Below are 14,370 nucleotides of genomic sequence, written 5' to 3' on the forward strand. Positions count from 1 at the left end.
AATCCGTCCATCTTGGCCGCCATTTGGATGGTTGTAATGATCCCCTTGTGATTTTCAGGAGAGGACCCATCTAAAGAAGGCTAAACAATATGAACAGTTTGGATTGGGGTAAGAATATGATATCTATACGATGGCTGTGTGCTCGTGAATGGGTGCCTATATCGTCTCCGTGTATCAAAGTTTCTCCCATCCTCGTCATGGATGATCGGTATCTCACTCAACTGCCAACGACGAGCAGTATCAAGTCCAACCGGTTAAATCAAGAGTACCGTTCACCATCACATAACCTCCAGTATTTCACATACGTGCAAAATCCAACCCGTTGAATAGGTTTTATACATCATGAGAATCATCATATGATAAAATCATTCTCAAATTCTCATCGAGTGGACCTCACTTGTATTTTGTTTTTTCTAAATGGCTAGATGTTGTTTTCTAAACGTGCCCGCTTGATGAGTGGGTAGATTTGCGTTTTGGAAATAGGATCCTTATGGTGTGGACAGTCTATGAAAGGGTTGGATTTCTTACGGATATGAGATCTTGGAAGTTCCCTGCTGGGTGGACCGTGAATTAGGGTACAACCGGTTAGCCTGGAGGGACGCGGATTGCGTCCTAACCCCGCCCGTCTCTAGCCACGAACGGGCAGTTCCGTGGGCGGGCCCACATTAATGTATCCTTATATCAACACCGTCCATCCATTTTCTCACATCATTTTAAGGTATTTGCACAAAAATGAGTGAGATCAAACGCTCAAGTGGACCACACCATATAATAAGCTTATTGTATTAAATGCAAGTTGCTTTAAATGCAACAGTCATCTTTGGTTTGGTCCACTTGAGCGTTGGATCTAACTCATTTTTGTGTACATACCTTAAAATGATCTGACGGAAGGGATGAACGGTATAGATAAACAAATACATCAAGGTGGGCCCGCCCACAGAGTTGCCCGTTCGTGACTAGAGACGGGCAGGGGTAACCTTGAAACCTTTTAATAAAATACGCCGCACGCTGCGTTTTCTCCTGTTTACCTGAATCTATCCTCTGTGTTGGGCAAAATGACAATCGGCTCTTTTAATAAAACCTATTTTTCTCTGGTTGCTGGCTGCTAACTGAATTCTTGCCGTTTTCCCTTCTTGATTTTCTTTAAATGTCTGTAACACATACTTCAATGGCCAGAAATGGAGGGACCCATCTTATCAATGGTCTGGATCATCTAAACGCGGGTCACGTTTATACAAACAGAAAAATAAGAACAAACGGTGGGTATTCTTAGTCGAGCATTCTTCAATAGCTGGTTCAACAGTGACCACAATGAATTGATTTAAGATCCACACCGTTCATCTGACGAGTTCCTCCAAATATTAGTCTCAGCCCAAAGTATCACATGGACTGGAAAATATCGGCCGTCCATTGGGATCTTATACTGATGGACACGATCTGTTGCTGATGTTAGCTTTCACCATCGGCGTGTGAGTCATGGACTAGATAATGGCTAGTATTTCTGAGTTGTGGCCCTGTCGACATTGGCCCATAGATGAACGGTTCTCACCATTGGAGTGTTGGGTCACGCCCTTAGGCTTTTTTCTTTTTCGAGGAATTATAGGATTCTCCACCTAAGGATATGCACGCCATACTTGGTATTTGTCATATGCAAGAGGGGCCCATGATTCAGTTATCCAGACCATTGGTCTGCTGATCATCTATCCGTTCGCTCCCTAAAATGTCTCCTGTGGGACAATCCAAGCCATTTATATATGTTTTGAAAATACATGGCCAAGATGAGACCGAAGCAACTAGGCACCGTCAATTTAAGAAAAGGCCTGAGGCCGCTAGCTACAATCTCCCAGCCTGTGATCGTTTTGGGAATGGTCCATTAACTTTGGGGCCCAACAGTCGGGTGCTCTGGATGACTGAATCATAGGCCCCAATCGCAATGATCAATGCCTGGATCTCACTGTGAATGCAATCCATACAAAAAATCAGGCATACATGCTCAGCTGGGCGGGCCACGTGTGTAAATGGAATGTGGATCATTTCCAAGTATTTTCGGGCCATGCATTATTTCTATGGAGTGGTCCATCTGATTATAGACTTATCTGATTTTGCATACAGTCATCTTAATGGTGGGAGCAAAATCATGCAATGCCGGTAGGGGTGGCAAGGCCATCGGATGGATTTGTTAGAAGAATAGCAATCTATAACATAAGAAGAAAAGAGGAAAAAGATAAAATTTATTAGATTCAAGGCTTGACTTGAATAGTTAATTAAGTCAAATCTATCGGGTTCAAAGTATTGAACATATCAATAGGTTTGACACCAACGTGCCTTAAAAAAATTATAAATAAATACATCCTTCCATAAAATGACCTTTCTCTTATGATAGTTATTTCTATGTCCTTTTAGACAAAAATGAAGTCATTCAACAATTTAAAACCATTGAAACCTAGTTGTGGCAATAAAAACCCATTATCTTATTGACTGGCTATAAACACTTTTAATAAAAAAATTAAATAATTAATATATTTTTTTATTTATTAAAAATAACTCTTATTTTTTAAATTTATTATTGTTATAAAAACATAGCAAGAGCTGGGTCCTTTTTGCTCAGCTGTGTGCTTGGCTTAAACCTCGCATGCGCAATTGATCAATTGTTCGGGGGGCTTTGGCTTAGGTTACTTAACCTAACTTGGCCTAGAGTTAATGCATACATGTTTCCACTTCACTCCTACAGTTCAAATCATGAAGCATGCAACACATGCAATATTGGCTTCCATTTACCTAGGAGCCTGTTTGGGTACAAGTAATTTACTTTTTCTACTAACAACAGTTAATAAGTAATTTATTTAAGATAAAAAAGTTAGGTCTAAAACAAATTATAAGTAACTTCCATACTTAAAGTTACTTAATCACTTTAGCTTAATAAGTAAAATCTAAAATAAATTACTTAAGGCATAAATACCTTAAGTAATTTAAGATCCAAATATCCACTAAATATCTATTTCTTGTACATGTGCAGCCTGCAAGATCAAAAGACGGAGTCATGATATTCAATTTTGAGGCTGCTCCAGCAGTTGAAGGCCCTGGCTAGCCAAATTTTTAGCCGAATTTTTAAGGTTTTGGGTAGCGTCTGACTCAGGCCTTGTGGTGCCAAGGTCTGTCCTGAAGCCAGCCCATTGCCACCTCACATATTTGCCAGTGGCTAGGTTAGCAAGCTGGATGCATCCCAATTATTTCTCTGTTTGATTTTTCAAAGTGGGTGTGGTAAAACGGTAACGAATTGGCTACTCCCCCGCCACCATCCCCGTGGCTGATGGTTGGTACTCTATGGCCCCGCCATGATGTATGTTTTTTCTCTATTCTGTTCATCCAGTTTTAAAGATCATTTTAAGGCTTGATCACAAAAATGAGAGGAATATAAATCTCAGGTAGACCACAACACATAAAAACAATATTGATTAAATATCCACTATTAAAATCCTCCTAAAGCATACTATACTGTTTATTTGACATCCAATTCGTTGATTAGGTCATACAGGCCTAGATGAAAGGTAAAAACAATTATTAGCTTGGTTTAAAACTTTTAAGGCTTTTGCGTCGCATAGGCCCAACGTATTACCCACCTTTTTTTATTGGACGCAGTAATAACTTTAAGCACGAAAGTAACTTCATTTGCACGAACTTTTTCAGAAATATGAAAATACTCTTGCTTTTAACAACTGTCAACTCACTTTTGCAAAAAAAGAAAAAGGGAGGCCAATTTTGTCCTAAAGTCCAACTTCGTAACGTAATGTTTTGGGAAGTCGCTAATTCACGCTGGTAAAAGGCAGCGTCTAAAGCCACAATTATTTCAAACTTTTATGGGAAAAAAAAATTTAATGGTCGAAATTCATTCAACACTTTTCCTGTAATGTGGTCCACTCGAGATTGGGATATAACTCATTTATGGCATAATATCATAAAATGATCTAGAAAACTAGACGAACGGCATGGATGAAATAAAAACATCATGGTGGGGCCCACAGAGCACTGAACACCAGCCATTAGTTGGTGGCGGGGGAGTTGCCCATCCGTTTCCGGTAAAACTTGCTTATGTGGAGCGCAGATCGTCTGTTTTGAAGGCGGGTGTGGTTTTAGGTGGATCACGGATCCACCGAAGTCCGTGGATCTCTAGCGGTTCGGCACTGTGATTTACGCGCCTTGCATCCATACCATCCAACGATTTTTACAGTTCATTTTAAGGCATGAACTAAAAAATGAAGCAGATTCAAATCTTATGTTTACCATACCATAGGAACCAGTAGTGATTGAATCCCCACTAATAAAAACTTCAGGGTAAAGGTCACAAAGACCTGGATGAACAGACCACACAAATATCAGCTTGTTCCAAAATTTTTTTTGCCTCCAGGCGTTTTTAATGATTAATTACTATTATTTTCTGTATCATGGCTCATGTGAGATTTGGATTTACTTCATTTTTCTGGATCATACCCTAAAATGGGTTTTCAAAAAGGAAGAACGGCGTGGATATAAGGAAAATACATCAAGGTGGGCCCTCGGTCAGGGTAGGCCCTATTGTAAAGGATCCCACCCACCTCGCGCGCGTTGAAGGAAAATGGAATTCCTGTCCCGCCGCTTCTGATCGGAGCAGAGCTACTCTCGTCCTCGTACTTCGATTTCTCCCTGGTAATCTCGCACGTGCCGATGAAGATTCTAGATCCGGGCATTTGTCCTGTTGCGACCGAAGATGGGGAGAAGGAGACGGCCAGTTGTCGGGACAATATTTCACATGCTTACACGTATTCTGAGTATGTTTAGGGGTATTATAGGCAATTCAAAGTATTCCAGGATATTCTCTCAGTATTTTCTACCGGCCAAGCCCTTCTATATCGCAGCGCGCTAAAGCTGATCGACTCGTGTTCGTTTGATCTCTGTGGCGATTCAAAATCCAGCGCTTGTCGTCACCTATATGGTAAGATGGTCCGATGATCCGAACCATCCATATTAGCTAATGCCAAGTATTCATGTTCGTTGATGGTTGATTCTTCGAGGAATGCGATCTATAGAACATTTTCTTTTCAACGTTTTAAATTCATCCACAGAGATTTATTGTCTAAATCATCCATTCAGGTATTTTTCTATGTTATTGGACCTTATATCATATATTTTGAAATGTGAAAGGTTCCGATCATCGGACCACTCATCATGTAGGCCCGATTGGGAAGCGATACACGAGGATTGCTACGTCGCGACCGAGGAAAAACGAACTCCGCTCGACTGTCTCTTTCAATTCCACGTCAGGACCTCGTTCGCGCTTATAAATATTTACAAAAACACCCGCTCTTCTTCCTCTCAGCCGCTCTAGTTACCCTGCGCCCATGGTTTCCCTTATCCTGCGCACCCCATCAAGCTCCCATTCCGGCCCTCGGTTGCGTATAAATACTCGGTCCTTCCTTTTTTTTTTTAATTTTTTATTCTTCTCTTTGAAACTGTCCTTCCATTTTAGGGTTTCATGCTTTGATTCATTCGCTTATAAAATCCTCTGTTTCAGCGAATCGCAGCAGTGAAGCCACGATCATGCCGGATCTTTCGATCTGCAACAGCGGCCGAGATTCCTTCGAATTTGCATTTTTTCGCAGGTGAAACGACGCGGTTTTGAGGGTTTTCTTCGAGAATGGAGTCTGCGATGGCTCTGAGCACGCAATCCTGTACGTTGATTGGCTACGAGAAGGCTGGGCGGAGTTCGCACAGTTCCCTGCGGTTTTCTCGAATGCATGCAGAAGGAAGGACTCTTCAGAAGCTTAATTTGCGGGATTCGAGGCCAAGCTGCGGTTCGATTAGGTCTAGACATGTGGCGCGCCTGGAGATATCTTGTTCTTACAAAAATTCATCAGGTATGAGAACTGAGCGTTTCATTATTCGTTTTTTAAGTATATTTGCAGATTTTATAGCTGTGAATCTTCAATTTATGGGTAGTTTTGGTATTGGAGGTTTATTTCGATAGCTCTTTTACTGCATATGGGTCCCACCATTTGGCAATCCATACTGTTCACGTGGTGGGCCCTGTTAGGAATGGAAGATACCCCAAATCTCTTCCCCATTGGGTTTGCCTCAAAATCCGATCCGGCGCTTGTTAAATGTAGGCCGTTGGTTGTAGCTATCCATCTGCAATCTACCTACCGGATGGATGCGATCATCTGGTAGTGGAGATATTGGCTCATGGTTCATCGCATGATGGCGTTCACAAGAGGGACAGTTTAGATTGTGGAAGGATGGGCCGACCTGTTCCATTATTAGGCCAAACCATAAATGCCTTTTTCCTGTAATCGATATCATGATGCATTAATTTGATTCCTTTGCTTTGATTGCATTTTGCTATTTTAATCATGATTCATGAGGGCATTGTAGAGTTCTTGGCTCAAGTTCACCGCAATTTTCATTTTCTCCAGCATCCAGTTCAAGTTGGGCCCTCCTTGTAGTGACCGGGATTGCCATCTGGTGGGCCCATCATGGAAGGGGTGGGGGACCAACAATTACTACCATTGTGCAAGCTGGAGCAGGCGGCCATCCAATGGATGGGCACATGGATCATTTGGATTATTTTATTTTTAACCATCCATCTACATGCCAAAATTCAGACCTGGTTGAGATTGTCCATTGGTTTCATTGCTTCTCAGAGTTGTCGCATGTGGGGTCCACCAGATGACTGGCCACTGAAAGGTGGCCCCACCTGTACAAAATGCAGGCCCAAGGGAAAATGCTGTCAGTTGGGTGGATCACTGTATATTTCATCTGAATCAATTGGCAAGAAATCTAGAAATCATGCTGAAATTCCATTGTGATTTCTACAGGGAGTTTTAGGATTCTCCAACGAAGGATTTGCACAATATACTAGGGTTTCAGTTCCAACAAGTGGGGTGCAGACCATTGATCTGTTGAGCCCCAGCACTGATGGACTATGCCATGAAACCTTCTTGATTGGATAATCCCGACCTTTCAGTTTCTGGATTACAAATGGGTGGTTAGGAAGGGAAATACAACAAAGGTCTATCTTCAACTGAAAAAGGCCTGAGACTGGTGGGCAGGGGCGGCTCAAAGGGGTAGGCAGGTGAGGCAATCGCCTGAGGCCCCCTGATTGAAATCGGATTGCTAAGTATGTTCTTCCGGTACTGAGTAAACTTAGTTGGGCCCACCGTGAATGTATTTGTCTTACCCACTCCATCCATCCATTTTTTCAGATCATTTTAGTGGTTGAGCCCAAATTTGAGGTATATCTAAAGCTCAAGTGGACCATACCACAGGAAACTGTGGAAATAATGATTTCCACCGTTGAAACCTTTCTATGGACCACAGTGATATTTATTTGTCATCCAACCTTTTCATAATATCACAAAGACATGGATGAAATGAAAAAAAAAAATCAGATTGATCTAAAACTTCTATGGCCCCCACGAAAATTTTAATGGTAGATGTTCAATTCACACTTTTTTGGGTGGTGTGGTCTATTTGACATTTTGACCTTTGGATATGCTTCATTTTTGGGCTAACAACCTACACTTATCTGCTAAAATGTATGGACGGAGTGGATAAAATGCATGAATGACTGTGGGACCCACACAATTTACTTAGTACGCTAATTGTATTGAGTTACTCAGTACGCAATCCGTTTCCCCCCAATTATGAAGGCCCTATATTATAGCAAAATTAAAATTTCTTAATTATGAAGGTCCCAAAATTAAAATTAAGAAGAAGAAAAAAAGCCTAAATTTTTTGAAATAAAACATATTGAAATGCCTACAAAATAGGAACATCTAAAAATTAGTTTACAAATTTAAAATTGAAAACAAAAACAAATCCTAGAAACTAGCATTATCAATAATAACAGTTTAACTCTATCGTCTCTTTTCAAAATAATAGCATCATTCCCAATAAATTCTTCTCCTAAAACTTAGGACCACAACTACCTACTTTATCGCTAATTAAGTTCTCAAAAAATTAAATTCTAAGCCTCATTTTTATGACTTGCCTAAGGCCCCCAAAAATGTTGAGCCGGCCCTGCTGGTGGGCAAGGATCTTTCAATCTGGGGAAATTTTTGGGCATGATCCATTGATGGTAGGTTGCCATGGACCAATGGATTGGATTATACTGAATCATGACCCCCACTTGTCAAAACTGTCACTTTGAGTATACTGTGGAAAGCCTCGAGCCAGGGATCCTATAATTCCTAAATCCGTACATCATCTTTTGTTTGTTATTGATATTGAGTTTTGTTCAAATTGTTGTTTTTGTAGCTTCAGCATTGGACTCAGAGAACTCTCATGCTACTGTTGATGAAGCTTTGATCCTAAAGGTACAGAATGATATCTGGGATGATTGGATTTTGATGCTATGTAATCAAGAGTCAGATCTTGAAAGTTTTACCTTGACAAAATCTGCCAAAGTATGTCATCTCATTCCCGTGCACATCCACTGTACACTGACCGCATACGTGTGTTGACCCAGATCGCTAGGAGCGAGGTGCAAAAATCACACTGATTGAATGATCCCAGCTATCTGATCCATGACCATCCAATCAACAGCTCAAAAAAATGATGAAAAGTTCAAATTTAACATGCATGATTGCATGGTTAGAATTGTCTAATCAGTACAATTCTTGGGCCATGCCCCATCCACATTGGGGTTTATAAATTGAGTGTTCTGTATCAACTTGCATGTATACCACCATACAGTGGATGTGCATGCATAAGTGTACCATGATCTTCCAGCACATGATATACAATTTCTCTTACTTGAATCATCAATTCATATTGGCTGTTTTGCGCCATCCATCCCATAGGATTTTTATATAATTGCAGAAGAAGTCACAAGAGGTCGCTCCATACGTGAACGGACGGTGCATATATCTTGTTGGTTAGTTCTCATCTGAAAATGTTTCCTACTGCATCAGTGCGTCAAACAACGGGGATTCATTCAACGGTGAAGTTAGAAATATTAAACAGGAATATATTGGTTTTTTCAAAATTGTGAAACTCTATGGAATATGAAATGTAGGAATGATGGGCTCTGGGAAAACTACAGTGGGGAAGATTTTATCTGAAGTACTTGGTTATTCTTTTTTCGATAGGTTTGTACCTTGGTAGTGGTAATGGCACAAAATACCCCCTCTTTTTTTCCCCCCCCTATTGATAATTTTTTTGGTTGGTGGGGACCTTGCCCAATTAAACTCTGTATTTTTTAGATTCTGGGTGGTGATTAGTGGTAGTGCTTGTCTCTTTTTCAGCGACAAACTGGTGGAGCAGGCTGTCGGTGTAGTTTCTGTGGCTCAGATTTTTAAAGAACATAGCGAGGCTTTTTTTAGAGATAATGAGGTACTTCTAGCATGCAAGTGTTTCAATTATTTGCTGCTGAATCTTTTAGACCTGGACTTGCAGAAGTTTGATTTTTCCCATGTGGGGTTCCTTCCAAGATTCAATCTATGTTTTGCCTGAGAGCTCTCGGCTCATTCTCTCCTCTTGATCTTTCAGTTTAGTTTATGAAATCAATATATCTGGCTCTTTGAGACATTCGTGCTTAGCAGTCTTGTCTCACTGCATAATCTAGGCATCAAGCATCCACAAATTCCCCTTTGTCGTTAATGCACAGTAGATGTGCTATGGTGCAGCGTGGGGCGTGGTCATGTTAGCATGTGAGTCGTGTTAGTAATCGTGCATCAGTGATTGTCCTGCCATCTTCTGCAGCCAACTGCTCGAACATGAGCTTTCATGTCTTTGTTGGTTTGCTGGGCAGCTCCCCTCTGTGACCCAATAGTGCTTGCTTGTCCTTCATGGTGTAAATGTAATGGTTGGTGGCCAATATTTGGTGAGACCGTTTTGGCATGTGACTGGTGTCAGTATGAGCCTCTTTGGTGGTTGGTTCCAAACACCTATCGGCACTGTTACAAAATGTGTCTCAACATCTCATCATGTGTCTAATATGATCCAGTTATGAGAAGAAGCATCTTAGTGGCATCCATGCTTGCTTTTTCCTTTCAAAGAAAATGATAAAATGGGTGCACGTTTAAAAAAGAAGAAGATCAAATGGGTGCATTCAAGAATCAATGGCCACCATTTCCTCCCAATACACATTAACCATTCTTGTCCTGGCACATTATAAGAACTCACACACCCTAAGTTTGATACATTTGGTTGCTTTTTTGCCACTGTATGATATTCATGCTTAAGAATTTTTGTATCTTTTAGAGTAAGGTATTACGGGACTTGTCTTTAATGCACCGACTAGTCGTAGCAACTGGAGGTGGTGCTGTGATTCGCCCAATCAACTGGTATTGGAACAAACATTCTGTTGGAGTTCTTGACAGTCTTTCCTAACATTTCCAGCCTCACATCATATTTCCAGAGACACTAACAAGCACATTGTCATTTTTTTTTTAAAATTTTTATTTTGTATATATCAGGAGGTTTATGAAGCAGGGTATTACTGTCTGGTTAGACGTGCCTTTGGAAGCTTTGGCAAGGCGGATTGCAGCTGTAGGGACTGATTCCCGTCCTCTTTTGCACCAAGAATCGGGTGATCCTTACACAAAGGTGACATTTTATCTTGCCATTCTACATACAATGTATCCTTGTTTGTTTTGTTTTTATTTAATATGTAGTTTACCTAAGGTGAACCAAATCTGGATGCTGTTGGGTCTGGAAAAGTAAAATTCATCGTCTGCACTAACTGCTCATTGGAAAATGATATATTGGAATTGATGATTATATTTTATACAGTAAATCGAAGAATATGTTTTGCTGGTGATTATAGATGCATGGCGTGACCAAGTTGCTTCAATTGATTTTTTCGATCAAATTTTCTGCAGGCTTTCATGCGGCTTAGTACACTTTCTGAAGAAAGGGGTGACATGTATGCCAATGCACACTCTAGAGTTTCCCTCCAATGTATGTTTTCTTGAACAAAAGTGAAAGAAATTAGGGTGATGTTTTTGGTGAATTTTGATACCTTTTTCTTTTCATTTTTAGCAATGCTAGTTTTACTTGCACATGGAGTTAGGCTGTTTAAGATTACCTCTCTGTTCTTAGATTTTGGTTTGTAACATTTGCATCCTTCAGTCTACAATCAGTTTCTCTGCGCATAAGTCAATTTTCAAGGGCTGTAGTTTGTGCTGTTATACTCTGCGCACAAGTAAGAAGGGGAGAAAAATTCTAAAAATTAAGAGTTTATTTGAGTATTTGCCAGTTCTCTCAGTTGTAATCCTTGAATCCCTGACAGTTCTTCGTGCAATAGAATGTAGCCAAGACATGTGGGACATTTTAGCCATGTATTAGGTGGGCCCAACTGTTGAGGAAACCTAGTCAGGTCAACTCTTCAGGATGGCTACCAGTCTACTGTTGAATGTGGACATTTGTCAATTGTCCTTTTGTTTTCCCAAATGCATGGCTCATCAACTTTATGGCTTGGATGATCCATTAATGTGCCAGTTAACTTGGATGGCTGCATGTGGTGATGCTTATGGTTATGGGTTCGGTTCTATCTTACAGCACTGAATGTTCTGCGGTGGAAGCTAAACAAGTCAATGTAATTAATGTGCAGATATTGCAGACAAACAGGGCCATGGGGATGCTTCCATTCTCACACCAACTGCTATTGCAATTGAGGTAACTGTGCGTTGCCCTAACACCCCTACCATCTGTGTTTTTCCTGCTTTTTTTCTGCGAAATTCTACTCTTTGTTCTCCATTATATTGTATTGATTTGGAGAGCTTTGCTAAGTGTAGACATGTGTGCAATAAACCTTGTCTACATGCCACGTGTGTCCGCCTGGCACATATGTGCGAGATCTAATCCATCCATTGGGTTGGTCCCACCTTGTACATGTTTTCCTAGAAATAAAATCTCGTCCAATCAGTATGTGTGCCCCAATATTGGAAACAGGTGTATGGGTTAGAAAAACCTCAGCCAAGTTTCTCAGAACAATTCATTTGTTTTTGCAAACTGTGGTGTGTACACGAGCTTTTGTACACGTGTGCGCTTAGCAAATCTCTGATTTGGATACAGATACAAATTGTCTTTTGGAATTCAGACTGACTTCTTTCCCCCGTTGTAGGCACTTGTGCAGATTGAGAACTTTCTAAATGACACTGGGTCCAATGGAAAATGCCTCTAGCTCCAGAAATACACTCGAATACGAGTCCCTGGTGTGTTTCCATTGCATGTAATTTTTATTTTCTGCTTATTCTATTAATTCAAGAACTATTTGTTCCAAATTTATCTGTCTTTTCCTGGTGTGACTTCTGTATATATGAAGGAATTTAGCAGAACAAAATTCAATTAATTTGGGTATGCTTTCATCTGCATTTCTACTGTTTCTCTTGATCATTTAGTCACTGAATGATGGCAGCTAGCAAAATTAAGTAATCTATTTGATTTTGCTTGTTGCTGTTGCTGACAGTTAAAAAGGAAGTTGAAAAAAATCTTCTAGGGTCGTTTGGTTCCCCTAGAAAAAAGCATCCATCTGGAAACGGAATCTAGGGTTAAGTTCCTGCATCTTGTACCCTTCCAAAGCTCAGAAACAGTCTTCAGATGGAAACTAATTTCAGATGTGCCATTTTTTAATTCCTGGCCAGAGTCAGCTTGCAAATTCCAAGCAAATGGATTCTGTCCCAACAGTCACTTTTTTGGAATTATTTTTATTTTACACTTGTCTGGAATTCTCCTAGTTCTTGAATCATTTTCTTGATTCCACATAATTACATTCCCTACTCAAACATGACAAGCAAAATATCTTTCATAGGGTTTTTTCTTTTTTCCTGGAGACAAATTCCTTAGGTTCTAAATTCCAGAGAGCCAAAAAAAACCCCTTCAAATTATTTTACTTGTTAGGCGAAGCTGGATTCAAAACTTACGTATCCAGTCTGTTCCCCCATGAAAGGGGCCATAGGCTAATTGCCTAACCACCCACATTGATTGTACGATCCTAACTCTCTGGAAGCACATGTTAGTTCTGGAAGCACTGCCAACGCGGCTACTAGTTGGCCGTGAGGGACCCCAACTTTATGTACTGATGCTAGGAAAGATACAGTCCACATGTTAGTTCTGGAAGCACATGTTTCCATACGTTGCCATTCTCGTGTGGTATGCTTTTGTTTTTTTGTGTGTGTGATGGTGGGGGCGTGATGTGCAATGGAAGTCGGTCCCTCTCTCAAATCACCTCAAGATTCAATGGTGCTGCTTCAATGCTTCCTAAGAAAAGAAAGAAAGACAAAAACATTTTATCATTTACTAATTTAAATATACCCAACTTATGTGAATTTTTTTTACCAAGTGGTCCAAATCAGAAGCCTTGCTAAAATCGTATGCAGAGGTCCTCCATTGGTTGTCCCTGACTCCCTTGCGTGAATTGGTGCAGATCCAATCTCCCCACGACTTCCATTCATCTCTAATCATCTCGGGAAAATGTTGGTGGCCTACAAATGAATGGGTGGTAACGTGAGCTCAAGCTGGCCCTCTAACAGTCCTTTAGTTAAATGGTTATGGGCCGCACAAGACAATTCACAATAGAGTGAACTGTGAGGAGCCACTACTGCCCTGAACTGGCAGTTTACTACAAGGTTTCCAGGATCTTCCTCAAGTCCTTCACGAGAATGAAATATGCTAAGTTCACCAACTGTATTCATCTATCTGGACTGTCCAATAGATGGTCCACCTCTTGGACAAGACATTACAAAATTGTGGCTATTCCAAGGTTATGTGATTGATTGGGAAGTAGCATAACCTACCTTAGGCGATTGATTTTTTGGCCTTGTTGACTGTTCCAAAGGAGATTGATTGGGCAGTAGGATAATCCTGCCTGTCAGATAGGTTGAGCCCCATCTCCAGTCCACAATCATGCACGTGCTTAATGAACTGGAACATTCAGTCGAGATCCTACCCATTTGACCGGCCACCCACTAAGATGAAATCAAAGCGGACCCTTAAAATTAGTTAGGAGGCCAGAACTTTTTTCTTTATTTTTGAGATTTCTCTTGGGGCCGTCACCAACCCAAGTGCCACCTCCGAGGGCAAGAGCTTGGGCTCCTACCCTTTACCTGAGGGCCAGGCCCATTCTCCAGGCCATGCCCTAGCCAATGATGACTGGCGTAGCCTGTTCACCACGTCCAATCGAGTGGGTTGCACGTTATGCAAAGAGAATGGACGGTTTAAAGATGCTTGTCCCAGTGCATTTTATGCACGGTACTTCGAAGGGGCACTTGTTAGATAATAGTGTCATGTTTCAACGATCCAAACTGGCTGGATCTTGAGTCAAAACTGATTGGACAAAACCATCTACTTCGCTTGTTTGATCTCTGTCCAGCTCCTAAACATACACAACAGGCA

The 14,370-nt window shown here is 40.9% G+C and overlaps 1 protein-coding gene across 3 annotated transcripts; it reads left to right on the forward strand.

The window, feature by feature from the left end:
* The first annotated feature begins 5,275 nt into the window (after positions 1-5,275).
* On the forward strand, positions 5,276-12,350 carry LOC131242164 (shikimate kinase 3, chloroplastic-like). Of its 3 annotated transcripts, none has more exons than XM_058240624.1 (11): positions 5,276-5,425; positions 5,549-5,891; positions 8,290-8,348; positions 8,854-8,908; positions 9,050-9,122; positions 9,279-9,366; positions 10,237-10,319; positions 10,452-10,581; positions 10,857-10,935; positions 11,588-11,652; positions 12,101-12,350. In XM_058240624.1, the coding sequence occupies exons 2-11, from the start codon at positions 5,672-5,674 to the stop codon at positions 12,158-12,160; spliced, it is 912 nt and encodes a 303-aa protein (XP_058096607.1). In that variant the 5' UTR covers positions 5,276-5,425; positions 5,549-5,671; the 3' UTR covers positions 12,161-12,350. The 3 variants fall into 3 exon arrangements, with proteins under 3 accessions (XP_058096607.1, XP_058096608.1, XP_058096609.1); XM_058240625.1 differs by having other exon boundaries at positions 5,282-5,430; XM_058240626.1 differs by having other exon boundaries at positions 5,293-5,443.
* The last annotated feature ends 2,020 nt before the right edge of the window (positions 12,351-14,370 follow it).

This window comes from Magnolia sinica, chromosome 4, assembly GCF_029962835.1.
Source record: "Magnolia sinica isolate HGM2019 chromosome 4, MsV1, whole genome shotgun sequence".
NCBI classification, from domain to species: domain Eukaryota; kingdom Viridiplantae; phylum Streptophyta; class Magnoliopsida; order Magnoliales; family Magnoliaceae; genus Magnolia; species Magnolia sinica.